This window comes from Antedon mediterranea, chromosome 6, assembly GCF_964355755.1.
Source record: "Antedon mediterranea chromosome 6, ecAntMedi1.1, whole genome shotgun sequence".
Lineage (NCBI taxonomy): Eukaryota > Metazoa > Echinodermata > Crinoidea > Comatulida > Antedonidae > Antedon > Antedon mediterranea.
Window position 1 is genome coordinate 7,647,522 of NC_092675.1, and position 16,419 is coordinate 7,663,940.

Sequence of the window (16,419 nt, forward strand, 5' to 3'; positions counted from 1 at the left end):
TACAAAAGGTTGATTTACAGTTCGCAATTCTTATTCAACTGTCACAAATATTCCCCTGCGTGTCAAGGAAAATACGGTCGTAGATAGATGAGGCAGCTTACTACGAAACTATGCGGTGTAAATCACTCTGCGTTTAAAACAATTAGCATAATATGTGCTGTGATCCCTGCTGGCCAAATGCTATAAACCTTCCAATTGGTTTTATTGCGATTAATTTCCACGAATAAACACTTCGAAGATGACATTATCGCAATGTCATCATTTGGAAAACACTTTAATTAGATTTGATTTATGCGAGTGCTTTGCTATACCAATGCGCTTTTAATTACAGGCCCATTCGAGTGAGATATCTTTCGTCTGGAATGTCCTTCTTGTTTCTAGAGTTATATCCTGGTGGTTCCTTGTAGCTTTAAATAGCGTTGGATATTTTCAAAAAACTACTAAACTAATCTACTATGGATATTATATCAAATGTTTAGATATATCTTTGATAACCTTTCCAAAACTGTTAATAATGTTAATAAACTTTCAATGGATTTACTGTAGTTATGACTAGAACTAACTTGCGTAAAATTACCTTAATTCATGAACTTGTTTTACGTTGTCCTGGCATATCTTTTATGATTATTCTAATTAATAAATTTTGTTGACAAATGCAATTAAAGTGTTGGATAATCTGTAAGAATCTCCAAATAGTCACACGATCTCATTAATTCTATTCTGGATCCTATTTTTAATACTATTCAGATACAAAGGCTATGTTCCTATTCCTGTTATTATCCTCATGAAAGTAAATCCTGTTTTCAATGTGTTCATTATTAAATCCAAAGTCCACATAGGCTGCCATCCATCTGTATGTATTACTTCACCTTTCCTAATAGTCCAGATGTCTATCATAGCAAAAATGATTATTCTGTATTTAAAGAATAGACTTTTGTTTTGTGACACGGTTTGATAATCTAAATTATTCTTGCAGATAGTGATACCCATAACTTCATCCATGTGATAAATAGTTCAGTTTGATAATCTCAATTAATGTTATTTAATCTGGTAGTGATCTTCAATCACTACAGTATGTAATAAATCCATGGTACAGTGAATATTCCATATCTTTGCTCCTTTTTTTTTATATACAAAATCCAATTTTTGCTACGGCTACAAGGTAAATCTCAAATCAACTTTCATTGTACTCATCATTGGTAATTAGCGATCATCACTACTTTTAATGGCCTAATCTTTATTTTAGTAAATCCACTTTACGACATTTAGTAGAATTCTCGACAGTCAAATCTAACAACGTGGGTGGAACTATCAGAGATTGGATTATGAGGTTCAAGTTAACCTTACATATGACAAGATGTCAACTACTCACACAGTGAGAACTAGCATTGAATACAACAAGCTAGGCCTCACATTCCTGTCCAGAATTAGTACATATAAGGGATTTTCAACTAAAGAAACAAAGCCTTGTAGAATTCAATGTGATAAATGCTATATAGAACATGGTTTTGAACTATAAATCATTCACACAGTATAATGATAATAGATTTGTCTCAAAGGAACAGTGGACATCTCTCTCTCTCTATAGCATCCTTCATGTCATGTGGTTTTTCTACACATTGTCAAAAACTAGATCTTACCTGCCCTGTGGTAGCCACAAATCCTGTAATACCCATATGTACAGGGAAACGACATGAGGAACTGTGAAATGAGAAAACAGAATATTGATTTAAAAATGTATTAACTGCAATATGTTTGATATTGTATTAAAAAACATCTATTAAAATCTCAGGAAAATTGCAGCTTTCAAGAGATTGCTATCTCAGTAGTGTTAGAATATTGCGGTTTCTTAAACGTACTGTAAAACTTAGGCCTGTTGATATTTACCCAGGTAAGTTGGTTTTACTGATAACTTTGGTGGGCAGAAAAAAGAAATGAAATGCCTAATAAAAAGAAATGCCTAAAGATTGCTCAAAGTATGCATTTAAAAATATATATAAATTGAAAATAATAAACTTAAAGTTAAAATATGTATTACTTTCATGTGTATTTAAATTTTGCACTGATTGCTTGCTGGAGGAGAAGAGTGATTGTTTGAACTCTCACATATGTTTCCTAAAATCAATTTGTGTGCACTTAATAACGAGCTAGGGTGGTATGCCCTGGAAAAATGAACAACTTGGGGGTTTTACTGGTGTCATATTGAAAGATCTGTAAAGTACATGTGAGCCAGTGAAGGTGAAATTCGCACATATTCAACACCTATTTAAATATATGTAGGGGTAAAGGTGTACATTTCTGCCTCCACATTCACACTTTGCTATTACACGTTTGGATAGTTAGTATTGACAGGATGCTTATATCTAGATATAAATAAGCAAGATAAATTGCTTATTGACATATTTTAATAAATGATTAAAACATTTTTAAAAGAAATGGGAAAAAAAACATAGGTGCATTCTTTATATGATATAACAAATGTTTATTAATAAACTATTTTTAGAATATTACATCTTTATTACAGTTATTTTCTAGAGATAAGAAAAAGAAAACATAGGTCTTATTTTTATATTATTTATAAAAATATTCTCTTTAATAAACTATTTTAAGAATAAATATTACTTCTTAATTACAGTTATTTTAACTCAAGAAAGGACAGACTCTTTATCAATAGATTGTTTTTTGATAATGGACCATTAAATACGGCAATGTTGCCTTGGCATTTATCAATCTTTTTGCTTAATTCAAGACATTTAAGAAATGTTCTTTTTATCTTGGGCAGTATACCAACATTTATCTCGAAAGATGCAATAGTTTTTATAATTGCACGTGAGCAAATCTTAAGTCTTTACCAAGAGAAGACTTGTTTTACCATAAAACCATTAACATAGCGATAGACATAAACCCATGTCAAAGAAGTGACATGGGTTACGGTAGCACTGTCAACTGCTCTGTCATTGACTCACTCACAATTTACTATACATACCCAGTACTAGAGCTGTTGATATTCTGACCCTTATTTTCCAAATCTGAAGTCCCTAGCTCATAGACCTGTGAGAATATTCCCTGTAAATTACAGAAAAGAAACAAGAAACTGTAAATAAATCAAGTTATAATACTATATTTTCAATTGAAATTTGGGGATTCATTAGATTCTATCACATAACCATTTATTATAATCTCTTGGGAGTCAACTATCGCAAGGGAGCCCTCAATTGGCAATGACAAACAAACAAGTCATGTTAATTCATTGTCTGCCTGGTTGTGATGGATTTAGGATTTTGGGAAGCCCATAGGGCCTAAAAAATGTAAAATGAAGTATAGAATTAATGTTCTATTTTTTTGCATTGCAATTTATTGGGAACAGGGCCGGTTGGGCTACCATTGGATCCACTTATAATTGGTGGGACGTGCTACTTCATTCAATTCTTCAATACAGTTTTGGTGGATTCTAGGACCATGTTAGACCAAATAACAATATGCCTATGTCCTTAGGTTATTACAAATCGAAGGCCCCCTATAGGACATTAGTACCCGGTGTTACAGTGGACTAAAGGGAAGTGGAGTAAAATTGAGGCTATTTGTGAAAGAGCCTATGCTGTGCATTGAGTTTCAAGTTTAGGTATCATAATGCATTACATTGTATCGGAAAAAATATCCACTCTAATGTTATACATTCACCAAATATCCCATTATTACCACTGACCACAACAAATACATCCAAATTTCACATTAACAAAGCAATTAAAACCAAGAGATTATTAGTATAGTAAGTTTTGGGATCAAACCTAGAAAAACAAGACTTAGAACAAGCTGTTCAAATGATTAATAACTATAAAAGAATAATTATTTGTTGATAAAAAGTGATTTTCCAAAATGTGTCTGTACCTCCACCCGTGTATTTAGTAATCAAGCATTTATGGTAATTTTGCACTGTATTGTTATCAATTGTTTTATTTTTAAAGTTGAGATGTAAAATTTTAAAAATAAAATTTGTTAGTACAGTATAGTTGTTCATTCATGAATGTGTACAGAATGGATTATCATGAGCTCATAAAAAACTTTGTCTTTTGGAAAATATCAGTAATTTTAGATTTGATTTGATTCACTGGGTGATAATTTCAATTTAATGACTTTTTATTAATATTATAATTTTGGGGGAAAATGACTTTAAAAAAAAAGAGTTTTTTTTTATTTATAAGAAACAATCAATTTTTATCTATGAATCGATGATTGAAAAATAACTGCAAGTGTAAAATCATTATCCAAGAAAACAAACATGCAAACCTCAAACAGATATGTATAAAAGAAGAATTTAAAGTGCATTGATGCGTGGTGAAATGTTTTTATTTAATACTATTCATTTAAAAAAAAAACAAATCAAAACAAACTTGACGTGATAAAGAAAATATATCGACCGAGAGCATAATTGTTTTTCTATACATTCATTTTTAACACAAAGTTAGAATAGAAGAATGAATATCATGTTATCAAATTTAAAATAAAAACCAAACCCAATCAACCGAAACAATAGTGTTTCATATTGAATATTCCAATAAAGATCTTCTGACGATAATAATTATAATGATAATATGATTTTAATTATGTAAATTTGAGCGTCAATGATTATAATGATGATGAAGATGATGATAATAATAACAAAATTGAATTTATTGAAGTAATAAGAAATGAGATTATCCTTGACCTTATAATGATAGATATTTATGAAGTATAATTCTCTACTTCTAAAGTCAAATTGTTAACATGAGCTGGATTCCATAGCTACAATTATAAACAAACATACTGGAAACTACACCTGGGCAGAATGTTCTGCATCGTAAGATAACTCTATCGGACAGTTCTAGTATGTGTAGGGGTATGTGACAAGTATTAAGCTCTGTCTACACGATCAAATTTTATGTTAAAAAAAAAATGTAATGTGCCTATATATGGACATGATGATGTCATGTCACTACCATATTTGGACACAGCACACTTTTTTTGTCAAACTAGTTTGATAGTGTAGACAGAGCTTTATAAGGAATTAAAGTTTACATCCCGAGAAAGACATATTGATACCAAACCACAACACCCATCAATACATCCATGATAACCAGTATAGGAAAATTACTACAAACAATTTACAGTATAAACTATTAATAGTCATGGTTTAAATCTTTCAAAAAACTGACAGGCATGTCAACTTTTCTTAGAAAATATCATTTTTATTTTTACATCCAGCAATCTTTAAAACCAGCTTTTAAAACTATTAGATGGTCAGCTAAATTGGATTTCGGGCTAATAAACAAACATACTGACTTGCTAAATGGGATAGTTGAACATTAAGCTATTAAAATCAACAAAACAATATTTTTACAAAAATATTCATATTCTTAAAAAATATTTGGTAAACTGTGTCTGATTAGAAAATGAATTAAGAAGTCAAAGTATAAAAAGCGGAAATTAAGTTTAATAGTTTTTTCTATAAATTTTGCAATTATAGTTGATTAATAAACGAATCTAACTTTTGCTATTTATATATTCTCATTTAATACTTATTTATTACTTATTTTTTAACCTTTACAAATTAGTCTGTCCATATTACTGTATCTCTTTACTTTATCATCTATTTAAATAATTTCTCTTCCTGTTTATCGTTAAAGAATTCTGAACTGTAATTGTAAATTAATATTTTTCTTTGCTATTTGGTATTTAAAATACAACATAGTCATCAGCTCTAGTCTATAACATTAAGTTTGACGTCAATTGAAATGGAAATGTTTTTATGATGTACGTAAATGATTGTGTTTGTATTTTTAACTCATGAACAGATAATGGATGACCTCAAAATAAGAAAAAAAAGTTGTAAGTTCAAAGCATAATTACAATGAAATAGTGTTCTACATTTAAATTGTATGCCTATAAATGTTGCCAAGCAATATCAACCAAATAATGTTCAAATTTCTTCATTCAATATGATACTAGGACTAAAATAGTTTTTCTAAATTCTTTGTTTTAAAATAGTTTGGTGTTTCAAACTGTATGACTTTTACATAAACCATCAAGCCACGATGCTGACATCATATTTTTAACTTAAAAACAGTTACCATACTCTTGGTAGAAATGTTGGTGGCATGTTTCTCTATAAGTCTACAAACATAATAATTAATTGTTTTAAACTAATCAGCATTGACTGTCACCTAATAAAGCTTCATACGATGGTTTATAGGGTGAATTTACATACAATAATGTGCATCAATAAATGGTTAAATATTAACACATTTAAAGTCTTCTAATTAAAGGTTATACACATTTTAACCAGGATTATAGATTCTACTTACAGATCAATCAAGGTATTAGAAAAAATGAATATTCAAGTAGAAAAAAATTATGCTTTAAGATAAGGAGGCGATGGACTGCTTCATACATCATTGTGTTGTTTATCATATTTTCTAGTAAACATGTTCTGTTTCTCTCGTTTATTATTATAAACGTACTCTCTAAACATTTATCAACAGTCCAAGTGTTTAGACACTTCTTCCCTAAGGACACTATCATATGGAACACCATGTTAAATTTATGAGGCATATATATTCACAATATGTGATATACCGAACCAAATAAAACATGGCAAATTCTCGCTCATAAATAATGAAAGCAGTGTTCAGAGCGCCGCCATTTTGCTATGAAGCATCTACAGTATGGCCGTACAACATTTATGTTGAGAAAATTTAATACAACACTATAACTATAATTCAATATTCCCCTCCTTTCTTATTCTCCATTATTCATACAAAAGCTTCCATAATTAGTTTCAGACATATTTTTCTGCTTTGGGCAGGATGGTTTGTTATTTGTGTTCCTGCATTTTTTTTCATTTCAAATGTTTGTTTATATGATTATCCAGTCTTTTTGTCTCCTAGTGGTCTTTTTATTTTCCTTTTTGCTTCCTCCATTGTTTGTTTAATTGGTGTATCACCTGGTAGTCTAATTATTATCATTTCTTTACAATTATTTAATTATAAAAAATAAATTTATTGCATGGTAATCTTTTTAAGCACAATGATAATAATAATAATAATATTAGAGTTACAAACTATTATATAAAATCAAATGTTTTTACTATTACTAAAACTGTATTTTTTGAGTGAGGGTGGAGTTTTTATTGCATAATCTAACCAGAATGCTAAAATATGTTTAGATTGTACAATATTCCTAAAGTTATATTTAAAGTGAAATGCACTGAATTTACTACATTGGCAATGAGATGAACAATTTATATCATGAATAAAGCAATGGTAATTGATTGACATCATTTTAACATTTTTGGGGATACACAAATGATTTAAATATAATATTAGTATTAAATCAATAAGCTATAATGTTAAACACATTATTTGTTTTTATTACCTACAAAATAATCTTTAAAATGCAAAAACAGGATAGGAGATAATTTCCAGCGGTGTACTAAACAATTTATTTAAGACCAAAACAGTACATAAAAAGGTAGAAAAAGAATACAATATAAAAGTATATAATATATAATATGTAAATAGAAATAGTTCAATAGGTTATATAAAATATACATAAGCACACGAAAATTAACTTTGTTGGAGAATGCAAAGAGGAGAAAAAAGCCATTTTAAATATCCAAAATCGCAGTATTATAAGACATAAAAACAACAAAACACATCAATCGGCTAAAGCTCAGAGACAAAAAAAAAACCAAATAAAAAACGACACTCTTAGAAAAAAAGTATTATAAACACCAATTCATTCATTAAATAATTTGACATACATGATATGTGTTCATATATGGCAAAGAAAAATAATCATTATATATTTTTGAGGTGATAAAGAAAATTTACAATATTAGTAGGCATGCCTATTATAGTAGAGTTGTACTTATTTTTTGCTGAACGTAAAATGTTAAGAATTTATGACTTGTAAAATAATTGGTTATGTAAATAGGATAAAAGCAGGTAAAAAGCAGACATATCACAGTCTCAATGCTTGAATAAATGCAATTTCTACAAACACTAATAGATTCAGGGGAAGAAATAAAAAAATAGCAAGGTATAAAATGCAAAACCAATATTAGTAAATAGAATAATATAAATAGCGTGTTATTTGTTTAAAATGCGTGAAAATAGATGGAAAAAAGTCAAGAGAAAGCAACAAAAAATGTGAGTATGCAAAGGAGGAGCAAGTTGCTTATGAATATGCAAATATGGGAGGAGCTTAGGTTATGAATATTCACCGTATCCTTCTCCTTTATCTGTCGGCGTTTATTTCGCTTCTGTGAACATGAGCAGAATTAGATGAGAAATAAAAACAATAACTAACAAAGCGATGAACTAGGGTAATTTACTTTTTTTTCAAGCAAAGAAAATGAATTAGAAAAGATGGATTTTTTTTATATTTTGTGCCTTCTTCATTTCTTAAAAAAAAAAGAAGAGAACAATATCAACACACAAGCATGTACCACAGCCAACCATATATGGAGCAAAAAATATCAATTCATGAATAAACATGAGATGGTTGTGGTGGAATGTCTGAATATTACGCTACTGCAAAACGTTTCATTATCCAGAGTAGTAAGGAAAAACAAAATTACATGTAAATATGCAATTATTATAATACATTATGTATATTAATAATATTGTCTGTTGACCTCTCTTCAGCATCTGACCTTTAACAAAGCAATGCATGAATATGAAATCAGCAATACATAAATATAGTATGGCTATTATATTATAGTTTTTATTAACAATGTTGTTATAATAAAAGAAAAAGAAACATGATACAATTATAGCACATGATTTCTTTCACATACATACCACAACATTGAACACATTTAATAACATGAAACAAATGACAACATTAAAACAATGTTTACACCTGAAAACAAATAAAAATATGGAAAAAAACATTCAATCATCAACATGACATTTAAGACAGAAAACACAACATTACTGTACGTTTTTCTTGATTTTTAACCACACTTCACAATAGAAAGTTAAAATAAAAGTGGAAAACAGTTATGCTAAAATGGTTTCTAACGTGAGTGAGAGACAGCAATGTGGGAGTTATACTGAAAAAGACAAAAATCGATGATGAAAAAGCTGAAGATGATAAAGATATGATCATGATATTATAATTCATGAAGACGATGATGATGATGATTATCATATTAGATGATTATAATATGAAAATGATGTCAATATGAATATTATGATTATATTTTTTTATAATGTGATAATGGTAATGATTTCTAGCATACTTTGACATGAAGTTTACAGAAATATTCTATTCTTGGACTATTCTGGAGCATTTTTAATAAACACATCAATTCATAAACTTGGTAGAACGAAGCCTATAAATAGACTCATCTTACATACAACAACAAGGTGGACCTTTCTGGCTTAATGGTTTAATTGAGTTCTCTGCTTGACTCCAATCTACACACAGGGTTGGGATGAAGAGGTGTTAGTAAGCCTAAAACTAACACACATTTCATTGCAATAACAAGCTGCCGAGCCTGAGCAAATCTTTCAAACCATTCTTTAAAACGCAAAAATATTTACAGAGGCTGAACCTGATATAAGATTTCAAGATCAGTTGGCAAAGATTACGATTGAAGCCGTCTGTACTTAAGGGATATCTTGTTTAATTATAGCAAATTGTCTTGTTTTACTTTATCAATTATTCATAATCAATTTCCTTTTTCATACATACTGTAAACATTTTTCGATAGATGATACAAGAATCAAATAAATTTATTGCTATATATTATTTTGGTTATAATATATGAGGCAATCTATTTGTTGTAGCTATACTTCAATAAACACACTAAAGTATCAGTGAACAAATTACTATACCTGTATTATGATAATTCTGTCTATAAAAATGAGGAGGCACAAGACCTAATGTTTATGGTAGTAATAATAATAAGTTATGTTTGCCCAGACTACCATGTTCATTTCTTTGTAATGGTCAAGTATACCCATTTCTACAATGTCTTTCCTTCTTAAAGCCTTCTAGCATCCCTCCCTCCTCAAAAGATGATCACAACATCTTTGTTGCAATCCCTCCCTCCTCAGAAGATGATCACAACATCTTTGTTGCAATCCCTCCCTCCTCAGAAGATGATCACAACATCTTTGTTGCAAACATAGTTGTCATGCTATCTCTCATATTATATTCCAAGTTGCGATTCATCTTCTCTTTGACAGCACACATCTATGACAACTTAAATTGATGCATTTTCAATGAGAATTGTAATAAAAGATCATTTCAACTCAAGAAATAAAAAAATGCTTAAAGAGTCATTAGATTGCAAGACGGTTTAATGTTCTCAAGTCTAGTCTACTTGTCTGGGGTAATTTTCAATCCTCTGTATTTAATGTGTTCTCTCGAATATCACCATAATATTGTCCGTAATAAATTTGTATGATAATGTAGAATTGTTTATATCCACTTTTTTTTTTAATGAAGAAGAATAAAGATACAGCAAAGAACCTATGGAATGATCACTGCAGAATCTGTTTAGGATTTAGCCTATTCTTACTCCTAGTTATTTTTCATTGCTGACCTAATAAATATTAGTAAAGTGTTTTATAGTGTTCTTCTTTTCTGTTAAATATTTTATATTCTACTATGAAATACACCCGGAACTATAGTATACCCCTTGTTCATTAAAAATGTCTTCCTAATAAAAGGTTGTTCCCTGAATAGGGTATCACAAAAAAATCATTCTACTGTAGTTTATAGTATCAAAATGTATCAGTTTTGTTTAAAAAAATATTAAAAAGTATTAGAAAAATGTACCAAAAGTACAGTGAAATGTATTTTCTGTCAAAGAAATGTTAAATACTGTGTTGTTTATGTCCAATATTTCTGACAGGTGACAAACTGGTCTATTGATTTGGATTTATCTACAACATTTGCAACAACATTTGTCGAAAAGAGTGAGTGGCATTTAATACAAAGGAATGATAATAACTGGATGTATGAGAATTTTCAAATAATTTAAATAAAATTGGGAAAAAATATAATATTGTCATATAAAAGAAGTTCATATATGTTTTTTTAATTTAATTATCATTTTTGGCTAAATTGTTAATGTATATTGCATCCCTGTCATCATATATCTGTTTAATTACGTATTAAAGAAACGTTATAGCTAAAATTCATCTTTTGTACGAATTTTATTATTGTTATTATTATATTTAAAAAAAAAGACAAATGCGAATTTCAGCTTTGTCGCATACATAGATAAATGTAAAGTCTCTTGCATACGTCAATGCGTATGCATTTGAATATGATGACAATTACGAGACAATTGTAATAATATTCCACAATGAACGGAGATTGCTATGCATCAGGCTTCGGGCTTGCAAGATATGAAATGCCTATAGTTTGTGTTGAATTTCCGACAAATCGTGCAATATTATAAATTTGTCAATTTATTTCAACTGAGCAATAAACTAATTCATTAATTTAGTATTGCATATCACAGAAAATTCTTGATAAGAATTTCACTGTTTGAATCATTGATTATTTTGTGGGTAGATTGTAAAGAGCAAATCTAATATTTTTAGTTTATGATAAATTAAGAGCAAAATTAGTTTATGTGTGGAATTATTTTCCAAAGTATTGATTCAATTTGTTAGTTTTCTTTAAAAAAAATGTGCCTGCATCTCATTTGAGGCTTAAGGAGTGAATAGAAACAGTTGTGAGTATACCTTGAGATTAAGCACCAACCTAGAGCTCCACTACATTATACCTAACATAATTTCCAAATGAGGAACAGAGGTAAAGGGAGGAACCAGAATTGTCAAATTAACCTGTTTCAGGAAGTGAGGTATGGAAAACTCTGGCGAGGAAGCTGTCGCAAGACAGAGAACTCAGTGAAGGATCCAGGAATACAGTGCTAGGGGCAAGCCCTCCTACTTTTGACAGCTACTTTTTGATATATTTAATTTAATATTATTTTGCCCTTTCCCATTTGGAACTGGGTAATGTAATTAGATATGACAAATAGGTAATGAGAAACCCATTGATTTGTTAGAGTGGGAAGGAAAAGAGATTGAAGACTGAGGTAACTTTAAGCATCTATTTGATTTCTCTAGTAAAAAGAACAGCTTATATTCTTACATAAGCAACAATCTGGGCCGGATGTGGAGATTACAGAACATAGCCTCAAGAAATACAGCGAATGAACTTACAACCTTATTCGTGTGTCAAACATTAAACCTATACGCAAGTCAATTGGAAACCAACATAGGGTATCGAGTTGTGTAGGTCGAAGTATCATGTTTCGCTGACAAAACACTGAACTGCCTACGTTTGATTGGACAAGGCAGACGAATATCTCTATTTAGTCCGTACTAATATTGAGCTATTTTTTTTATAGATTAGAGGCTTTGTTGTTAAAAGCAGACATCAAGCTGGGGTGAGTCGTATAACATTCGATGATCACATGACCACATCATAAACATAACTAACGAACAGAACATTAGAGATTCAAACGCAATGCAACACCCTATTTGGTACGATATTACTGCAAGATTTGCAGAAAAATTATAAGATAATACAATAATTATTTAATGAAGAAATACTACACTCGGATTTCATGAATGATTAAACATAGAATGAAGAATAGATTTGATAAAGACTATTAGGTTACTATAGACAAATGGTCTATAAGATATATACTGCATTCTAACTTTGATAATGCCGAATGGTTCTATAGAACATTAGATAAACATCATTTTGTTGACCATAAACAGAAAAATGGTTTTAATGGTTTTAAATTTATATAAATAACATTTTTTTACCATTTTTGTAAACAATATCTGACCAATTCTTGGTCTGTAGAAATAGGTTTTAAAACAATGACCTCCTTTCTTATTTAAGATTTAAATGTTATATTTTATTACTTTTCTCATTGTTTTTATACTGTCCTATCACGTCACGCATGAAAAATTAAACTTGGGTGTGAGTCACCTGGCAGTCCTCTTTTGACCTGTTATTTTATATTTTGTCTTGTCTGTCTATATTTATATCTATCTATAGTATAATCAATGCAAATCAATGCTCCAATCCAAATAATTGTTTCAATAGCACTTTAGGGTAAAGAAGTTTTCTTTCACAATATTTTTAATGTTATCATTTCACATCGTAAGTTGGAAACTTCTTGATATTTAAATGGTGGATTTTAAACTTTACAATGATATGGGTTTGCAGGTCGCTTCATTGATATTGTATTTACAGATACAGTATAGAGATTCCTTTTATTATCCAAACTCAAATATTGGCTTGCCTAAAATAAAAATATGGGGAAAAAAAACTACTGTATCTAACAAATCTGTTATATTTGCAAATCTTGTATTGTAATTCAAGAGAAGGGAATCATGTACTGGATTTTACTTCCTGCAACTTGTTGTTGTTTGATCTTGACACCTTGTAAGAGATAAGACATTCAAACAGTCTATGGTGACAAGAACCTTGTATTCATTGCAGTTCTTCTGTTGCTTCGTAAGTTTGGGACATTTTATACTAATGATATGCAACGATCTGATTCCATGCAATTCAAAAATATCATATTTTCAAAGTCTTCAGTTTCATCAAGTTTTAAACATCTCAACTAATTATACTTGGCAATTCGAGACTACAAATACGGTAATGCATTTGCAACATTTTCTACTTGGCCAATTTTGGAGCATCGTGATACTACGACTGTCCCTCTTAATTATATGCAATGATGATACTACAGCACGCTCTCCCCGAGGCACCTTCTAAAAACAACTCATCGTTATCGATTCAGCTGCAAGTTTACTATAAGTAATAGCACATATGAAATTACATAGAGAACGATAACGCCATTATAAAAGGTTGACCAGGAGGTTTAAAGTGGGTCTCTTTGTCGTTTCATTTAAATTTTAAACATGACATTCTTTGAGATCAATCGAAATGCATAACTTACATAGCTCATTATAGTATGCATTTACTATCACAACAACCACGCTTGATTTATTATTGTCAAAAGTCTTGTGTCTAAAATAATACTTGAGCTTGTTTACGTAGCTTTATATGAAAAGCATAAGGACATGTTCAGGTCTATGTAGTTTTTTTTTATTACAAATAAACAAAATAACATTATAATTAGTTTTACGTTTTTGTTACAAACTGAAGTGTCACAGATCAGGGAGAACATCTGGTATGTAAATTTGATTCGTTGCATGACTTTCAATAAATGTTTACCCCACTATAGCTTTGTGTCAAACGAAAGACAGTGTCATAAGAGGTGCCATCCAATAATCTTTTCCAAGGTCTAACCAACTGTAGTTTACGCTAAATGCGATAAAAACCATATTAGACTATATTAATATGAGTTTAACACATGCCAATACTTCACTATGACATGAGACAGCAAGCTTCTTTTCACACTCCAGCATGGGTTTAACACATGCCAATACGTCACTATGACATGAGACAGCAAGCTTCTTTTCACACTCCAGCATGGGTTTAACACATGTCAATACGTCACTATGACATGAGACAGCATAGCTTCTTTTCACACTCCAGTATGGGTTTAAACACATGTCAATACATCACTATGACATGAGACAGCATAGCTTGTTTTCACACTCCAGTACGGTTTACTCATGCCAATACTTCACTATGACATGAGACAGCATAGCTTGTTTTCACACTCTATTATGGGTTTAACTCATGTCAATACATCACTATGACATGAGACAGCATAGCTTGTCTTCACACTCCAGTATGGGTTTAACTCATGTCAATACGTCACTATGACATGAGACAGCATAGCTTGTGTTCACACTCCAGTATGGGTTTAACTCAATGTCAATGCGTCACTATGACGTGAGACAGCATAGCTTGTTTTCACACTTTCGTATACTGAACCAATTTAGAGGCTGCCACAATTAGGCAAGCCCCGAGTCGACTTAATAAGTGTGAAAGGGCTCTCATTTCTGATGAGAGCTTAGCAGTTCCTAATTCATCAATTATGAGAGCTCATATCGGTTTAGTAGCTCTAATAGAAGAGGTACAGTACTTAAAAACATTTTTCATTGCAATGACTAAACTGCTACAATTACGTAACAAACAATGTAAGAATCAAATAAATGTGTGTATTTTTCCAAATTTTTCCAAATTTAGAAGTTTTTAAAGATTCTGCCAATCCATAGTTGTCATGTTCATATCTTTTCCGCCGTATCGCTTTATTTACATATTTATAATTATATTTTATAACTTATAGTTATTAGTTAATTATAAAAAAATATTTGGAGCTATAATAAGTTTTTGGACAAATAATAAATTAGAGATTATTTGTAAATTTTGTTAACACATTGTTTAAACTGGTAATCAACAAACAGGACATTGCAGATACATAAAAATTGAATATATTTTAATTAATTTGTATGTAATTAATATTTTTTCATCATCTTGTACTCCAATAATAAACATGACATCAGTTTTTGCAACTAACAGAGTCATTATCATTGACAGTTTGTATAGGTAACAGGACAGATTGTATTAATTGTGTTTACGTTAAAATTTGCTCAAATGTAAATTATGACTATTCTTTCTGACATACAAGTATCTTATGACATGATAATTTGTAAGCTATTAAAAACTGAAAAATAATAATTTAGTCTTTAACAATTTTATAAATGTATATGTATTCAAATCCAAAGAAAATAAATTGGTTATACTTAATATGTTGTTTTATATTATTTCATAAATTAAACATTTTTTAAATTAATTATAATAATTTAATATAATTAATCACTACTAACATAAAATAATTATATATCTTCTTTGATTGACTTGTTTCAATGAATTGTGGCCCTGATTTTTTAACTTTTGGCAAACAAGCTAAAATTTTGAGTAGAAATGGCCGAAAGTGTTTAAATAACAAATTTACACATTTTTATTTTGCAAAAATAATGTACTAAACACATAAAACATTTGACAATTAAAATCTACCACACAAATCTACTCTTCATCTGTCTCTATAAAAACTAGGCCATAAACATGTTTAATAGATTTTTATATAATTTTTCAACATTTTTATAGCTTTAGCAATAAGCATAGTATTATGTAGAATGGTCGTATAAATATTTAAGGCTAATGGGATGAGGGGGCGGTACAAACATATGCAGTTAAGGTATTAATTCACTGTATAATGGGACAACGAAAATGACATTTAAAACTGTAGGTTTATAAATACAGAAAATGAATATAGAAATATAATTTACAAGAAAGCTGTTCTGGGTTAATAAAAGCAATTATAAAACTTAAACAGTTAATTGGATAGATAATTACATACAATAAAAATAAACAAAACAATTTTAAATATAAAAATAGCAAAGCAGAAAACTA

At 29.8% G+C, this 16,419-nt stretch overlaps 1 protein-coding gene across 2 annotated transcripts in view; it reads right to left on the reverse strand.

Annotated features, from left to right (window-relative positions):
- Positions 1 to 16,419, reverse strand: part of LOC140050977 (dual 3',5'-cyclic-AMP and -GMP phosphodiesterase 11-like) — an 87,973-nt gene that overhangs the window by 23,705 nt on the left and 47,849 nt on the right. The window contains exons 6-8 of one of the 2 annotated variants that reach the window (XM_072096019.1): positions 8,261 to 8,299; positions 2,987 to 3,066; positions 1,641 to 1,701 (exon numbers count right to left, since the gene is read on the reverse strand). In XM_072096019.1, the coding sequence (XP_071952120.1) occupies positions 1,641 to 1,701; positions 2,987 to 3,066; positions 8,261 to 8,299 (180 nt within the window). The remainder of the gene's footprint in view (positions 1 to 1,640; positions 1,702 to 2,986; positions 3,067 to 8,260; positions 8,300 to 16,419) is intronic. The other variant, XM_072096020.1, reaches the window with a different exon arrangement.